This window comes from Scyliorhinus canicula, chromosome 5 (assembly GCF_902713615.1).
Source record: "Scyliorhinus canicula chromosome 5, sScyCan1.1, whole genome shotgun sequence".
Lineage (NCBI taxonomy): Eukaryota > Metazoa > Chordata > Chondrichthyes > Carcharhiniformes > Scyliorhinidae > Scyliorhinus > Scyliorhinus canicula.
In genome coordinates, this window is record NC_052150.1 from 188,572,901 (window position 1) to 188,590,464 (window position 17,564).

Genomic DNA, 17,564 nt, shown 5'->3' on the forward strand with positions numbered 1-17,564 from the left:
AGGGCCCAGAACAGATCCCTGCGGTACGCCACTGGCTTCCAGAAACTGAAGCAGCCGTCTGTCATCACTCTCTGCCTCATCAAATCACCCTGAATCGCATGTGCATTTGCCTTCTTAATAAATCTCTCATGCGGGACCTTGTCAAAGGCTTTGCTCAAATACATGTAAACTATATCAACTGCACCACTCTCATCTTTACACTTGGTTACATGCTTAAAACATTTAATCAAATTTGTTAGGCATGACCTCCCTCTGACAAAGCCATGCTGACTATCCCTGATCAAACCTTGCCTCTCCAAGTAGAGATAGATTCACTCCTTCAGAATCTTCATGAGTTTCCCAATCACTGACGTGGGACTCACTGCTCTGTAGTTCCCTGGCTTGTATCTACAACCTTTTTTAAATAGTGGGACCACATTAGCTGTTCTCCAGTCCTCTGGCACCTCCCCCTTTTGATGCAAGAGCAACAAGTCGGTAATCATTCAGCTTAGCAGGCCAATTCCATTTGTGTTCCTAATAAGCCCATTTTTTCTCCAGTTTAAAAAATAAATAAATTTAGAGTACCCAATTCATTTTTTCCAATTAAGGGCAATTTAACATGGCCAATCCACCTACCATGCACATCTTTGGGTTATGAGGGTGAAACCCACGCGAACACGGGGAGAACGTTCAAACTCCAAATGGACAGTGACCCAGAGCCGGGATCGAACCTGGGATCTTGGCGCTGTGAGGCAGCAGTCCTAACCCACTGCTCCACTGTGCTGCCCTTAGTTAACCTGCTACATCTTTTAAGTTTATAAATTGTTTTATGGTTCAACTTAATATGTCCAACATATCATATCTGCAAAGTATTTTGCAGTTTAAAATCTGTCGGCTTATCTCATCTGTCTGCCACTACCATTACCATTACTTTCCAAACCTGGAGCTACTGGGGTCAATTGCAGACGTTAACTTGTGGAAAGTCAAACAGAGCAGTCAAGGAATACACATGTCTATATTGGTGATGTGATCCTGCTGCACCATGTAAAAACAAGACTTAGTGCCATTTCCAAAAGGTGAACAAATCTAACACTGCATAACCTGTTCCTATAAAACAATTGCAAAACAAAAAAAAAAAAAAAAAAACTTTGGTTTGTGCTAAATTACAAAATTTCATGTCTAGATTCATGAAGTCTGCAAGACTTGAATACTTGGGGTGTAACCTTTACATCAGTGAGATTTGTGCACTAATTATTTTTGGTAAATGGTGGCTACTTTTCAAATACCTGGAATAAACCAAACAAGCGACCCACTATAAAATTTAAAACAGAAAAGTTGGGCATTAGGCAGAGTAGAAAATGATACCTTATGAAAAGAAACATACAAACCGAAGCTTACATAGCCACAATTAAAGACTTAAAAAAAGCTACCGTGAATATGTATTTTATTACAGAAAGGAACAATGGGCAGGCAATTATAGTTTTGTTCTCCCCCAAAGCCACGATCAATATCTGTAAACATGGCAATCTTCTATGACAAATCAAGGTAACCAAATAACTCCACATAGGAATATCTGATAAATAATGTTAATGCATTTTAATTGCATCATTCCAGCCAGCAAAAAGCCAATCAGTTTCAGAAGCCAATTAGAGGCACTAAAGTAACATTAGTGTAATCCATTTCATGCTTCAATCCTTCAAGCAATTTCAATGGAACCTAACTTATCGATGATTGTTGAAGAAAATAGGGCAAAATCCTATACATTTGTAGAAGACCTTCAAATTGATCTTTACCCACTTTTCTTTACAGTTTTGAGAATTGTTTGGAGCATCAACATACAAGCTGCGTTAATCACAGAAATTTCCTCAGGGCAATCTTCTCAAAAGCAGGCGGTCAGCAGTCTGGCAATGGATGTCTTTTTCCTTCATCCTGTTGGCGTAACCACTGCCTAAAAAAGGTAGTTTCACCAAGATGGCACCCAGCCATTGGAATATTATCAACTGAAACAGTGCATTAAGATTTTAACTTCACCAGAATGAACAAGCACACGTTTCAAATAGATCGACAGAGCATTTAGTTTTTAGAATAAAGGCATAATGATCTGTGCAATTAATTACAGCACTTACCTTGATCAAGCTCAACTAATCCTCAAAGCCGCCTATCACATGGCCCATGTCACATGTTCTGACCAGTAATAAAATGATATATGCAAGATAGCATATCCATATTTACAATGGGAAAAGCTTTGACAGATAAGGAGCAGAATTATGTAGATTTGAAAAATCCCGAAGTGGTTAAAATAGGGCGTACATATTCTTAGCTTGCAGGGGCTCAAGACTGCTTGTCCCACAACAAAAAGCATAAATAAATGCAGATTTAGTCCAAAGCATTTGATTCATCAGAACCTTCTCAAATTTTTCACATGCAAGATACATACAACTTATCTGATTTTGAACCGCCTCCACCTCCACGTACAGCAACTGCTTGGCTGTTCTGGAAGAATCCGCCTCTCCCACGAATTGCACTTGGGTGAGTTGGGGAAGCCATAGGAGGTTGACCAGGGCGGATGGGTTTAGCTAAACAAACAAAATGCATTTGTGAAAACATTTCAAAATTCCTTAGAGACCAAGTATAGCTTTGCATTTTAAGAACTTGCTATCTGCATAGATAAGATTAGGAATGGTGCATTGATTAAAATTAGAGGAAAAACAAACCATTCAGCCCAACTGATCTACGCTAATGCTTACATCCCACAAGTCTCCTTGTATGCTAATTACCTCCAATTTGGATTGTCTTTTTTAAAAAATGTATTTTATTACAAACATGCAGACGAAAATAGGTTACAGCAAATAAACACCACGGGAAACATCAATTCAGATGGTCTGTTACTCAGTGACTATTCCCCTATTCCCTTCATGTTCATACTGCTACCTTGAATATCTCATGCCACCTGCTTCAATCTCAAACTCATCTCCAAATCCCTCCATCAAATCCTTCATAATTTTAAAATCTCTTCTCAGTTTAACTTGCTTTCATCCAGTTTTCAAACAATTAATTCTGACTACATTTCCAAGTTTATGGTTAATACAATTGAGTGTATAATTTGTTACTCAAAAATGTGAATACAAGTTAGGCACCGATTTCATTTCAGTACAATCATAGAATAGTTACACACAAGACCGGTGTCCATGCCTGCTCCCTCATGAGAAATCACTCATTTCAATAATTTACAAAATAACTTGTTCTTAGCCACAAATTAAACCATAGGACAAGTATGTAAAATCAAATCAATTGTTTCAAAAAAAACTTTTAAAATAATTACTTCATGACTTTGCTTCTACACTGCTATGATGTATCTAACATACCAATTTGTGCAGAGTGCACTCTCTTTGCCATGTTCTTTGCTCGCACAGCTTCCTTGATGCGATCCACTTCCTGTTGGTAACGTTTGCGATCGCGGGCTGCATTCTCTTTGGCTTCCTTTAAAGCAGATTCCAAAGCCTTGACTCGCTCAGCTGTAGCTCGAAGTCGTTTTTCCAGTTTTGGAAGCTCACAACGAAGATCTGCATTATCACGTACCAACTAAAGGCAAGTTATAACAACTCATCAGTAAAATGTGAAAACCTGATCCCATTACATCGGGACTTCACAAACTTTAAATTAAAAATAAACCATTTTAAATTGTATGTACACACGAGATACCAAAATTTATTTCCCAGTTCTTGATATATAATGAACCCAGAGACTGTTCCTATATTTTTAGTGGTTTAAAGGTTCAGTTGAAGCACCAAGGAGTAAGAAATGTTTCAATCTGAATTAAAGCAAGTTTCTGGTCCTGCCCATCATGGGAATAGTTGCAGGTGGGATGGAAAATTTGACAGACAACTGAAAGGTCTGTTGACTTCGGGAGGGAATTTCTGCTCTCGAGTGGGCAAGAATGGAAAATCCCACATATAGTATTTCATACTATGCTACTGAAATTAGTGTTATAAAGGGATAACTCAATTAACTATTTTTTTTTAAATTAATGACAAAATTTTTACTGCTAGGAGCTGAACATTAAAGTAAGATTTCTATCTATAAACTCCTATCTGATCGCTGAATAATCACAATATTTTAAGTGTATTGCGTTTATTCAAAGCAGACAAAATCAATAATGCTTTGAATAGCTTAATACCTGAAGAGACAAAAAGATTGTGTATGTAACTTAATATAGGTTCAATTGCTTCAATGCCCTGCCACTAAACTGGCCCATCTTTGTGGGTTGGTAGTATAAGTTGGAACATTCAGGCTGTTTTTTGAGAGCTGCAAATACCTTAGAGTCTTGGGTAACAATAAGTTTAAATGCACTTATTGCATTGAATCTGTAACTAACCTCAGTTAGTTACAGATCTTGGTGTCTGAGTAAGGGTTTATCCATCAAGGGAACAAAAATGCAAAAAGGCTATCCTTTATAAACCTCTTGTGCGAGATAAGCATAAACCAGTCCAAACTGTTTACTTCTACCAGCAGATCTATCATGACATTGCTCAGTGAGGGAGAGACAGCATGGTGTATTTGTGGAAGTGGGGGGATGGATGCATATCTTCAATGAATGTTGGTAAGACCTGCTGTGAGGCAACAAGTGTTTTCCAAAAAGCAATCAAAGGACATAGTTCATAAACAGGCGCTAAAGTTAAACAATAAATCTCAACATAATATTGCAAAGCAACGTTTTATCTTTATTGTCCATGGTTTTAGAATTTGGCTTTGAATAATTCTCAACAACTTTAGGTCAATCTTTTATTTTGTCCCTTTTACGGTCTTGCTATAATTACAGGACATCAGCTAATATACACCATACACATTTTTGCTTTCTTAAAGTGACCTCAGAAAAATCTGGAGTTCATAACTGAGGTTCTAAAGATTTAAATAAAAACATTCTGATTATTCCTACAATTGTTTTCCTGGGGTTTTGTTCAGTAATTTACCATAAGAACGGATAGAATTAAATGCAAGGCCTTGCACTCAATGGCTGGCCTTGAGCCAGTCAAAATTGCAAAAGTTGTAGGTGTGTGGCTGGATTCTGGCAAACATAGGCTTTTACATAAATCCCTTTTACTAATTATTATGTATCTGGGCATCAGTGCTCAAGATTCTCAAATAGGCACCGGTGTCCTGTAAACTTACTAATTTTATACCTTGTTACAGATTTTATTTTCATAGTATGTACTCAATTCAGTGAAAAATCCAGGATGGTGGCTAAATGATTTTCAAAAAAATGGTGGGTAATTCATGAATGGTCACTTTTGATTTATTGTTTTGGAAGTTTGTGATTGCTAGTTTCTATCCCTCATCAGCGTGTTTTCCATATTTTCAGCTGTTATTTGTTGTTGTTTTCGGAATATGAACACTCTGCCAATCAAGCACAAGGTCTGATGTCTGAAAAGGTTCTCTTGTAGAAATGTCAATGCCTTTAGCTTACCTGCTTATGAACCTTTGTGAGCTGTTCAAGGTTGTTCTCGAGAAAGGAGATCTTTTGCTTCTGTGCAGCACTACCACCAGTGTCATCAGAATCCATTTCTGCACTCTAGGATAAAATATATTGAGCAATGATAAAGATTTACAACTGCAAGGCATTCAAATGCTTTGAATTGGACCTTTCATTACTGTAAGACACAACTTCAATAAATTACAGTACAGGGGTACAAATAAATGTCAACAAATTCCAATCAGTCCAGAATTTTTCAATTACTTCCAATAAGAGAACATAGTTGTATATTATCTACAGCACAGAATCAGGCCATTCAGCCCAACTGATCTATGCAAGTAACTATGCTCCACATGAGCCGCCTCATTCCCATTTCACATAATACTATCAGCATAATGTTGTGAATATCTAATTTCATGGTGCACGTGCCTTGGAATATAACTTAATATAATTTGTAGTTTAAAAAATGTAAGCTTTAACTGCAGAAAATAAGAAACTGAAAATGGAAAACAGAAAGGAAACAAAAACTGAACCAGAGACTTAGTAACCAAAACTTCTGGACACACTGAAACTGGTTGAGGCTTTATAAAGAGATGTTGAGCCAGTCAAGCCCAGCTGTTGCAATTTGGAACTGATGTTTGTCATGTTCAGCTCGCAGAGAAGACAGCCAAAGTAAATGATAACTAGATAGATCTGCGCTGTAAGTAGAGTAAAAATCTAACTTCATCATTTACTGTGGGGAGAGGGCAAGCTTAATCTTAGTTTGAATTTGTGTGGAAGCTGGAATATTGCCTAGTTTGAAACCAGTGAAAGACTCTCCAGTCTTGTGCTAATGAAAGCAACCAACAAATTAGCTTGCAAGTATTGGAAACGTAACCAGAACAAGGGACTGAGGCATCCACAGTCAAGAGATCATAAATGAAAGTTTTACCTCGAGAATAGTTGCAGTTTTCATAGAATTTACAGTGCAGGAGGCCATTCAGCCCATCGAGTCTGCACCGGCTCTTGGAAAGAGCACCCGACCCTATCCCCATAACCCAGTAACCCCACCCAACACTAAGGGCAATTTTGGACACTAAGGGCAATTTATCATGGCCAATCCACCTAACCTGCACATCTTTGGACTGTGGGAGGAAACAGGAGCACCCGGAGGAAACCCACGCACACACGGGGAGGATGTGCAGACTCCGCACAGACAGTAACCCAAGCCAGGATTGAACCTGGGACCCTGGAGCTGTGAAGCGATTGTGCTATCCACAATGCTACCGTGCTGCCCTCTTCAGTTGAAGGACTGTGGCATACTTATGGGTGTTCTCTGTAGAAGTAAATAACCTTAAGATAGATGTGTCTGAAGAGAATTCTTAGGGGCAGTAACAAGCAAAACTGATTAGCATAGGTAGTTATATTGTTAAGTTAACATAGGTAGTTATATTGTTAAGTTAAGAGTGTTTTTTTGTTTCAAGTCTTTTATATACAAGAAAGTTTGTGTGTTTGTTTAGAAACATGAAATGTTATGGCATAGTTTTATTGGTTAAACAAGGTTTTCAGATTTCTCTTTAAATGTTAATGGCCCCTAAACAGATTACAACAAAACCACTTATTTATTCCTCCACGATTCCCTTAAATGCACCAATGACTGTTGCCTCAACTGTTCCTTTTGTAGCATGTTCCATATTTTTTTCCATTCTTGGAAAGTTTCTCCTGAATTCCCTATTTGCGATTATCTTGGATTGATGATCTCTTTAAACTCCCTACAAGTTGAAACATTTTCTCCTTCATGCAAGGGTTTGATAGGATAGACTTATAGATCATCATTAGATCACCCCTCAAACTTTTCTTTCTAGAGGAGCCTCAGCCTTTTCAGCCTGGTAAGTATAGCCTCCCAGTTCTGGTATAATCCTTGCAAATCATTTCTGTACCTTCTCCAGGGTCAAGAGAAGTGCAGGAGGCCACCGACTTTGAGAGGATTGTTTGGCAGTATTCAGATTCTATGCAGCATTTTTTATTGTTTAACTTGTATAAAGTAAAAACTGGATTTAAGGATCTAAACAGAAGTATGGAATGAGAAAATCTTAATGCGAATAATTAAAAGCAACTATGACTGAAAAGGCTTAAAAAAATGCTTGGGTAGAAGTTGCTCACAACTAATAGCAATGCAGTGGTATGTTACTGGATGAATGATTCAGGGGCCTGAACTAACAATTTAGAGAAGAGTTCAAATTCTACCACGGCAATTTGAGCAGTTAGGTTAAGCTCGAAAAAAGAAAGGGAGACTGGAAATTTTGTTAAAAATTAAATCAATAAAAATGACCATGAAGCTTCCATGTTTCAGTTAAATATCCAACTGATTCAATAAGGTCCCTTCGGGAAGGAAATATGCTGTCCGTCCTTAGATAGCGGTGGCCTTAGTTCCATAACAAAATTACCTTGGCCTCGGTTGTGCCAAACAGTTACCAGTGGTTCAAGAGGGTGACATATAACCACATTTAAGAACCACTAAAGATGGGCAATAAATGCACAATGTCATTTCCAAGAATGTCAGCAATGGCAATCCCCAATTACTGATCAGAGCACTAAGCAGAATATTTGTGCAACTATTTAATTCAGCAGTCGTGAAATCTTAAGTCTTGAGAATCAAAATTCGTCAGGAGGCAATCAGAAACATAGTTTCCAGAATCCAAGCAGGTCTATGTTCTGGATATTTAAAAAAATCTCAGCTGATACAAGGCACCATTCCAAAATCAGAAATAGTACCTCTGCCATTATATTGAGAAACTGGTGTTATTAATACTTTGTTGCCCCAAATAACAACTAACATAGGACCTCTGGTGGTACAAAATAAATACTGCAGCAGTCATATTGCACAAAATATTTTTTTAAAAAAAGTTTTTCATGCAAGAGAGCAGATAGTAAATTACCTTAGGACAATTATAGGAGTTATTTCATATTTAAGAATTTCTAAATATAAATGTAAATCTCTAATGAGATCTCCAGCTGATTTCAATTTATATGTATTTAAGCTTGAAACCAGACAATAGGCTTCATAGCTGAAATCCTTTGCAAGGTTTATTTAGAGATTTAAAAGTTAAAATGCAGTAGTTGTGCTGTTGCAGCTGCTGTCACTCAAGATTGGGCAAAACCAATCAATTGCATGTAATAAACAATGCCATGCAGGCTGACTAGACGGATTTAAATTTCTGTAATTAGAAATAAAAAAAACTTTGTGTGGGGGGGGGGGGGGGGGGGGGGGAAAGAGAAACTCAATGGCATAATAGGTTAGACGACAGACTTTCAATTCTAGAGCATATGTTCAAACAGTCTAGACTGATGGTCCAACACTTTCTTCATTTGTTGACAAAAAAGGTCAACATTCAGAAAGTTTGGAGATCCTTAATTAAATTCTTAATGGGCTTGGGTCCTTTGTGTTAATGTACATCCACAATATTTTGCTTATATTATTGATGCTTGAAATCGGGACTGTGCCATTCACAGAATCAAGGCCCCATTTTTGAGGATCAAAGTTCACAAACCATCGAAAGAGAAAATCCCTAGACAGCACTCAAAATTTAGGATGCCAAACCAAAAGCAAGACTCTTGTGGTCCAAGACAAAATTATTGGTTTCCCACTTAGTAGGTTTTTGGTGTTAATAATAGACAATAAACCATATCTGTACTCAGATCTGTTGGAACTTACTGTATTAAATCTAACTGCTACATTATCCTACATAATATTAACTAAATAAAAAACTGTTGGTAAAGTACTTTGATGTCCCGAAGACATGATAAAACACATAAATACAAGATCTTTTCTTCAAGTCTATAAATGAAGCTACTGCCAGTAAACATGCTTCAGTAGTAGAAGTTTACTGATCCAAATTCAAACGTTCAAGAAACAAATATGCTTAAACTCTTCTACTTCTGTACTTTCTTTTTTGTATTGAAAGGAACCAAAATATAATTATTTTGACAGCTGTGAATTGATTTCCATCATGTTCCAACGTGTATGACATTGCTCAGCAGCAAGACCAGTACTTGGGATACCTTTTTAACTCTGGTCGCTAAGTCTTGAACGAACAACTTCCGAAGGTTATGGAGTGTCTGCAGTTCTTTTGCCTAAAGAAATCAAATTGAGAACACGGATTATTTCTTGCACGCCAATTTTATTTTGTGAATGGATTCTTAAAAATATCTCAAACCCAAATTCAGCATCTTTAACTTCACTTACCACTGTTTCTTCCAGTCCTTTGAGGTCCTGCCTTGCTTGTTCTCGCCGATCCTGCATAATGCTAAATGGTAGTAGATTGAATTAGAATTAGAATAAGATAAGTTTACACAAATGATGACATTACTTCACTGCCAATGATTTTAAAACAAATTCAAAACCGGGCAGGATTTTTCACATCCATTGGTCAGCAGCGAGATCTTCTGGTCCCGCTGCTGTCAACGGAGATGCCGGTTGAATGCAACCTCGCCACTGGAAAACCTGCGGTTGAGGTGCACCGTCTGCGGGATTGCGTGAACAGCCAGAACATTCTGATCCTAATCCCTGGTCCTATAAACAGGAAAGCGTTTGAGCTAGTGTATTAAATAAAACCCTTCATGAAATAATTTTGTTACAGCATAGGATTTTAACCTTTAAGTCATTTTTGAAAATTTATTAAAACTTTATAAAACCTACACATTACTTACGTCAGTTCATGTAACTTGCGGCTTTTCTCCTGATCCACACTTTTTAGCTTTTCATGTTCTACACGTAGACGCTCCTGCTCAAGCATCATTTTCTGATTTTGGCTAAAAGAACATGAATATAGCAGATTTTGTTTCAAGCTGTTAACATTACCATTTAAAAATAAACCACGTCGAATAAAGTAACACCACCCTGCCATGTGAGAAGAAGTTATATCCCCCTTTGAACTCCAAATAGGCAGGGAAATCATCAGTTTCTTCCAATAGTTCAGCCTAGAACAATTCAGAACTGAGAGTCTTAATACAATTCTTAGCCAACATGTTGTGCAATTCCAGGGCATAAAGTCAGCTGATGCAAGAACTGATCAACAACTTATTTAGCCAATACGATATTTTAAACGTAAGATACACTCAGTAGCAAGTCTTATTAAATGGAGCTTGTAAAGTTTGGTCAGTTGTTGGGAATCAAATACTTTTGTTAAAAGTTTCAAACTGGATCCCATGTTTGTCTAAAACATTAAAGATTCATTTTAATCATTGAGCTAAAGGATGCCATGCATCAAAATAATATCAAAGGAAACTGGTGGACGGTACAGTGATCAGTTTTTTCTTAACCTACAAAATGAACACATCAGACAAAATAAGTTCAAGCTTAAAAAAAACATACTCTTGAAGGTCAGTGATGAGCTTTTCCTTCTTTTCAATTTCATCCCTCAAACTACTGATCTGTTTCTGATGGACCTCACGATGACTCTGCATTTGTTGCTCTACAGCTTGCTGTAGTCAAAAATGAATATGATAAATATTATACATAGTTTAAAGCCTGAACAATCTATAAAACACAATATAACATATATATGTTGTGAAATATCCTATGCATGTCATAAATGAGTAGACAGACTTACAGAACAATCATTTAAAGCATCAGGGAAAATACATCACAGAATTAATTTAGACTGTACCAATGGATGGAGTTACCTTCACTTCATTTGCAGTCTGCACTTTGTTCAGGTGCTCCTTTTCCATTTCATGTACTTTTTCTGCAAATGTATAAAAAGATAATCACTCATTCTGTAAAATCTACAAACGGTAGCATAGTGGTTAGCACAATGGCTTCAGTGTCAGGGTCCCAGGTTCAATTCCGGTTTGGGTCACTGTCTGTGTCTGCACGTTCTCCCCATGTCTGCGTTTCCTCCGGTTTCCTCCCACAGTCCAAAGATGTGCAGGGGAGGTGGATTGGCTGTGCTAAATTGCCCTTAGTGTTCAAAAAAAGCAAGGTACGGTGGGGTTACAGGGATAGGGTGGAAGTGTGGGGATAGAGTGGAGTGTGGGGTCAGGTAGGGTGCTCTTTCCAAGGGCCGGTGCAGACTTGATGGGCCGAATGGCCTCCTTCTGCACTGTAAATTCTGTGAAAATCAGAATTATTTATAGCTTCAAAATTCAGAACATAAACTATTTAAAAACTATAACTTTCAGGTCTATTTTCTCCACGCTGTCAAATTTGAAGTTAAAATTTCACCCCTTACTAGAACTGAGATTTTAGTCAATGGTTTTGGCCTTTGTTTCACTCGCCAGTTACAAATTCCTAACCTTGATCCCATGGCAAACTGCAATAGTTCACCAAAAGAAAAGAAAAATACTGCACATGCTGGAAATCTGAAATTTAAAATGCTGGAAAAACACAACAGGTCTGGCAGCATCTGTGGAAAGAGAAGCAGTCCAAAATGCTTAAAAGTCCAAAATGACACTTTGTAACTAGTTCTAAAGAATAAAACTACATTTAGTTCCAGAGTCATGTTGGACTGAAAAAGCACCAAACCTGACATTTTCAGCATTTGTTTTTTACTGCAATAGCTTACTACCATCTCGCTGAGTCAGATTTCTGACCTCAGCCCCTATCTCAAAGAGAGCTCTTTGGTCAGATGAAGTCCAAACCACAACCCCATCCAGTTGAAAACATCTTCTTGGTAAGTTCCCCACCCCCTTGTTAAACCTTACTGGCCAAGCCCGTCAGTGCACCCCACCACCTAAATGGAGAATAACTGCATTTCCTGGCTGACCTCATGTTGAGTTTATCTGCAGTACAGAGCTAGTCACCCTCCCTTCAACCTATTCCTTCCCCCTTGACGTCAAGCAGGTAGCCATTCTGCCCCTGATCTGGCCTAGAGCAAAATGGCTCAGGAACTAGATGGTGGTGGCAAACCCGCATGCTGATGAGTGGTGTGAAATCATGCTCCCAAGCACACCCACCTCCCTCAGATCTTACCCCATAGAGGTCAAATTCCTGCCTCATTTACTCTTTATAGATATTCATTCATAGAATAGTTACAGTGCCGCAGATGCAAGGAGAATGTGAAACCTCTACACAGACAGCACCAGGGACACAGGTTTGATTCCAGCTTTGGGTGACTGAGGCAGCAGTGCTAACCACTATGCCAACATGCTGCCCTGTTCCTCCACTCCCTTCCTCTACTCAAATTCTCCCTCCCACAATTTCAGACAAAACTCTTCCAAATTTAAATACAAGCAACTTTTCTTGGTGAAATGTGAACAATACAAAGGTGAATAAAAGAACATTTTAATAGATGCATCTAAAACTGCATCAAAACATTTCTATAAACCACAATTCTTCCTAGTTAGAAAAATACATGCATTCAATATTCTGTAAAAAAAACTACAAAGTCTATGAAAACATGCTCTTGCCCAGAGAGCTATGAATCTTAAACATACCTTGTGTCTGAAGCTTGACCAAGTCTTCATTGAGTGAATCAACAGATTCTTCCAGATGTCTCTTTTTGTGTTCTACATTCTGCAGATACTCTGTGAGCGACTTGATCTTTGCCTCATGCTAGGGTCATTAATTAAAAAGAATATAAAGCCATGGTTTCACTAGAATGAAACAATCTCTTCTCCCTCTTCCCCACTACTCCCTGCTTCCCTCCCTCTTCCCCACTACTCCCTGCTTCCCCCTCAATGTTAAGAAAGATTCTGGTATAAATTTAGGTTGCTGCTTTTTTATATTTCTATTAACCGATAAACAGGTCCTTTTTAAACTTTTAGGCTTTTGTCTTTTTGCAATTAAAATTATAATGAGCCAAAAATGAATTATATAGATGGAGGAGACAGAAAGAAACCTACTTAGAGATGGGGGCAGTTAATGGGTAGTATCAACCTAAATAGAAATAGTAAAATTGCGAAAAGCTTTATTTTAACACCAAATTTTTGAGGCAACAACACATACAAGAATGTTTGTGCAATTGCTGCCAATTCCATGTTTTATATTACTAGAACAGCATTTGGAACTTTTTGGACTCCATTGTGACTTAACAGTGCAACAATTTACTATCTCTTCAATCATGGTGGCATCATGTAGATTGACACAACCGTAGAAATTTGGCCTGACTGAATGGAGATGGAACAAGATGCCAGAGATGCAAACCTCAAATAAATTTAGACTACCTAATTTTTTTTTTCCAACTAAGGGGTAATTTAGCATGGTCAATCCACCTACCCTGCACATCTTTGGGTGGTGGGGGTTAGACCCACAGACATGGGGAGAATGTGAAAACTCCACACAGACAGTGACCTGGGGCCCAGATCGAACCCGGGTCCTCGGCGCCGTGAGGCAACCGTATTAACCACTGCTCCACCGTGCCACCCCCTAGTGGTGGAAATCTTAATCAATACTGTATCAGGGTTTTCACAGATCAGTCAAATGTATCAAATCGCATCCCATTTCCAGTTCTCTATAGCTTTGATGAAGAGTCATCTAGATTCTACGTTAGCTTTGTTCTCTCTCCACAGATGCTGTTAGACCTGCTGAGATTTGCCAGCATTTTTGTTTTAGATTCCAGCATCCGCAGTAATTTGCTTTTATCTTGGTATCAAATTGACTGCGGGCTAAAAATGCTGAGTTTGAGACGTTCATTCAGCCTTTTGAATCAACAAAACTGTTGTAATTTTATGAAGGAGTCGAGTTCAAAACCCATTTGATGGCCTAAATTTCCGACGTGGGGTATTTTAACTGTCATGTTCCCAGGTGGAAAGAGAGCACAGATCTTTCAACAGGTCATCAAGATACCCGTGAAGGTCCACCTGCATTCTTGTACGTAGAGGGGGTTTCCAACAGAGGAAAAGGTCAGACTCATATAATCTTTATGGCACAGAAGGCAGCCTTTCAGGCAATCGAATCTCATTCCATGCACTCATGCCTGTAGCCCTGCAAGTTTATTTCACCTATAAACAATCGAATTTCCTTTCTAAATCACTAGCTCTCGCTATTTCATTACCACTCGCGGCATAAAAAACATTCTTCCTCAGATCTCCAGTTGGGAGGAAATTTGTGATTTCTTTTGTGGAACTTGCAGGAAGACTCGTGCTCTTCATCCCACAAAGAGTTTCCAATTTACTCAAAAGACCTCTGAATTCCCACAAGCTGCAAACCTGTTTCAGGCTGGCAGCAAAGCCACAGTAGCTTCCACTCTCCAAGCCTTGGTTAAAATGCTATGTGGATGTTATTGCTGCGATGGGAATATTAATTTTGACAAATGTATGATGCTCCAGTCTGTTTTAGACAGGCACTCAACTACCTGCGGAAAGCAGGAAACGGTCAAGCTCCACGTGGGCAATTAACCTCACGTCAGCAGATTGGCTGCACCCATTAACTTTCTCCCCCTTGTTTGATATATTCGTCTACTCAGTGGCAGCCCATTTCCAATTTTCATCAGATCAGGTTATGTGCAGTGACATCTTGCTTTCGATGAGTATTTGAAACGCCATAGCATACAAGGCTTCTGACCAAGTGCTGGAAATTGGGGCTACATAGATAGGTGCTTGATGGCCGGTGAAGACATGATGGGCTGTAAAGCTCTACGACTCTAGGTTCAATATATCTAATCAAATTTTATTTTTATGTCTGAGCTGTATCTGGGAATATGGATTCATATTACTACATAATTTGATCACCAACTTACACCTAAAATGACTGCATAACATGTCAATGAATGCAAACATCCTGAAATGGAAAATGGATTTTGTGAATAAAGAAAATCCCAGTAAGTTTTCTATTCATTTTTTGAGTGAATGAACTAGTGTTTGATTAACACACCCAAAAAATGTGTTTTTCCCTCAAATATTCCTTCAATTGAACCGAGAATGAACAGACTAAAGTGAAAGAAAATAAAAAGGGCAGAAGGTTATCACGCAGCGTTAAAATAATGCTGATATGAGTTTGATATCTTTTCCCTTGATTTCACCAATTTGATTTTCACTGGACTACATGGAACATTGTCTATTGAAGTAATGACGCGAGGAAGAACCCAAAAAAAATAAAAATAAAAAAATAAATAAATCGCAAACCAACTTATGCTTATTGAAATCAAACATTTAAACCAGCACTATCTAACTGGCAGCCCACCGAAGGGTTCTGTACCTGCAGCTTGCAGGATTTAATAGATTGTTCTAAATAGGAGTTTTGATATTTGGGACTCATCTTGAGAGTAAAATGAAGAAGGATTGTGTGACCAGTCAACAACAATCAAATCACATGCTAAAGACCTAGGTTTTTACTGGAAGTTGGCGCACTATGTTCAATCTTGTAGACAATAGCTAATAACGGATAGACAGTTAGTCTCAAGTAACAGGGAGGTGTTGACAATGTCAGGTCTAAACAGTTGTACTTTTAACTGGTTACTGGATTCCATGATTGGGGTCTAAAGGATAGCTACTCAACAATTCTATCTGGAAACGCAGCTCATGTGATTCACATAGTCATTGAGATGGCCTTTCAGAGGGGAAGAGCTCCTGTGATATCCCTGAAACTTTAGCTAGCCTGTAGGGATTAGAGAGACAGAGAGCAGCTAGAGGCAACCAATCTTTAAGGTTCAACGCACAGGATTGCAAGATTGTTAATTCTCTCACCGTGAAAAACAGTTCTGGGGTTAAAAGTGACCAGGTTGGCAAAGGAAAAGAATGGAAATAAACCGGAGGAGTTAAAAAAAAAAATCACAGTGATACTGGGAGAACGGAATATCTGCATAAGAGGGCGATGTGGGCGTCGCTGGTTAAGGCAGAATTTATTGCCCATTCCTAGTTACCCTCAAGAAGGTGGTGGCCAGTTGCCTTCTTGAACCGCCGCAGTCCTGGAGGTGTAGGTATACCCACTGTGCTGTTAAAGAGGGAGTTCCAGGATGTTGCCCCAGTGACAATAAAGGAATAGTGATATATTTACAAGTTAGGGTGGTGAGTGACTTGGAGGGGAACCTCCAGGTGGTGGGGTTCCCAGGTATCTGCTGCTCTTGCACTTCTAGATGGTAGTGGCCATGGGTTGGAAGGTGCTGCCTAGGGAGCCTTGGTGAGTTACTGCACTGCTCGTCAGCGGTGCAGGATTTGAGTGTTTGTGGTGGGGGAGCAATCAAGCAGGCTACTGTCCTGGATGGTGTCGAGCTTCTGAATGTTGTTGGAACTGCACTCATCCAGGCAAGTGGAAGATATTCCATTACATTCCTGACTTATGCCTTATAGGTGGTGGACAGGTTTTGGGAGGTCAGGAGGTGAGTTACTCACTTTAGGATTCCTAGCCACAGTATTAATATGGCTAGTCCAGTTCAGTTTCTGATCAACGGTAACCCCCAATATGTTGATTGTGGGTGATTCAGTGATGGCAATGCCATTGAATGTCGAGAAGCGATGGTTAAATCCTCTCTTGTACGAGCTGGCCATTGCCTGGCACTTGCGAGGCACCCTTTCAACTATTCACTGGGAGCTCATTTTTTGTTTTTGTTGGAGTTATTAGTCTCCACAGGGATCTTTTTTTAAAAAAATAATTTTTATTGAGAAATTTTGATTTTATCCAACATTGACGCACCTTAGTAAAATACCGAAAATAACAATAATATTAACAATCATATACATTCGCCCCATCCCCATGAACAACCCAGCATTTTAACAACGCAAATTAACACACTATAAAGTTACAGAATAAACACTACGATAATGCACCCCCCCCCCCCCCCCCCCCCCCCCCGGGGTTGCTGCTGCTATTGACCCAGTTACCTATCTCTGAGCTAGGAAGTCCAGAAAAGGCTGCCATCGTTTATAGAACCCTTATATTGATCCTCTCAGGGCAAATTTGACCTTTTCCAATTTTATAAATCCCGCTATGTCACTGATCCAGGTCTCCACGCTTGGGGGCCTTGCATCCTTCCATTGTAACAGAATCCTTCGACGGGCTACTAGGGACGCAAAGGCCAGGACACCGGCCTCTTTCGCCTCCTGCACTCCCGGCTCTACCGCAACTCCAAAAATCGCGAGTCCCCACCCTGGTTTGACCCTGGATCCAACCACCCTCGACACCGTCCCCGCCACCCCCTTCCAAAATTCTTCCAGTGCTGGGCATGCCCAGAACATATGGGCGTGGTTTGCAGGACTT

The 17,564-nt window shown here is 39.1% G+C and overlaps 1 protein-coding gene across 3 annotated transcripts in view; it reads right to left on the minus strand.

The window, feature by feature from the left end:
* Positions 1–17,564, minus strand: part of LOC119966490 (kinesin-1 heavy chain) — a 152,840-nt gene that overhangs the window by 17,416 nt on the left and 117,860 nt on the right. For all 3 annotated transcript variants that reach the window (XM_038798261.1, XM_038798262.1, XM_038798263.1), the window contains 9 exons: positions 12,866–12,983; positions 11,114–11,175; positions 10,803–10,912; positions 10,139–10,240; positions 9,675–9,735; positions 9,491–9,562; positions 5,444–5,548; positions 3,345–3,561; positions 2,417–2,555 (listed from right to left, as the gene is read on the minus strand). In XM_038798261.1, the coding sequence (XP_038654189.1) occupies positions 2,417–2,555; positions 3,345–3,561; positions 5,444–5,548; positions 9,491–9,562; positions 9,675–9,735; positions 10,139–10,240; positions 10,803–10,912; positions 11,114–11,175; positions 12,866–12,983 (986 nt within the window). The remainder of the gene's footprint in view (positions 1–2,416; positions 2,556–3,344; positions 3,562–5,443; positions 5,549–9,490; positions 9,563–9,674; positions 9,736–10,138; positions 10,241–10,802; positions 10,913–11,113; positions 11,176–12,865; positions 12,984–17,564) is intronic.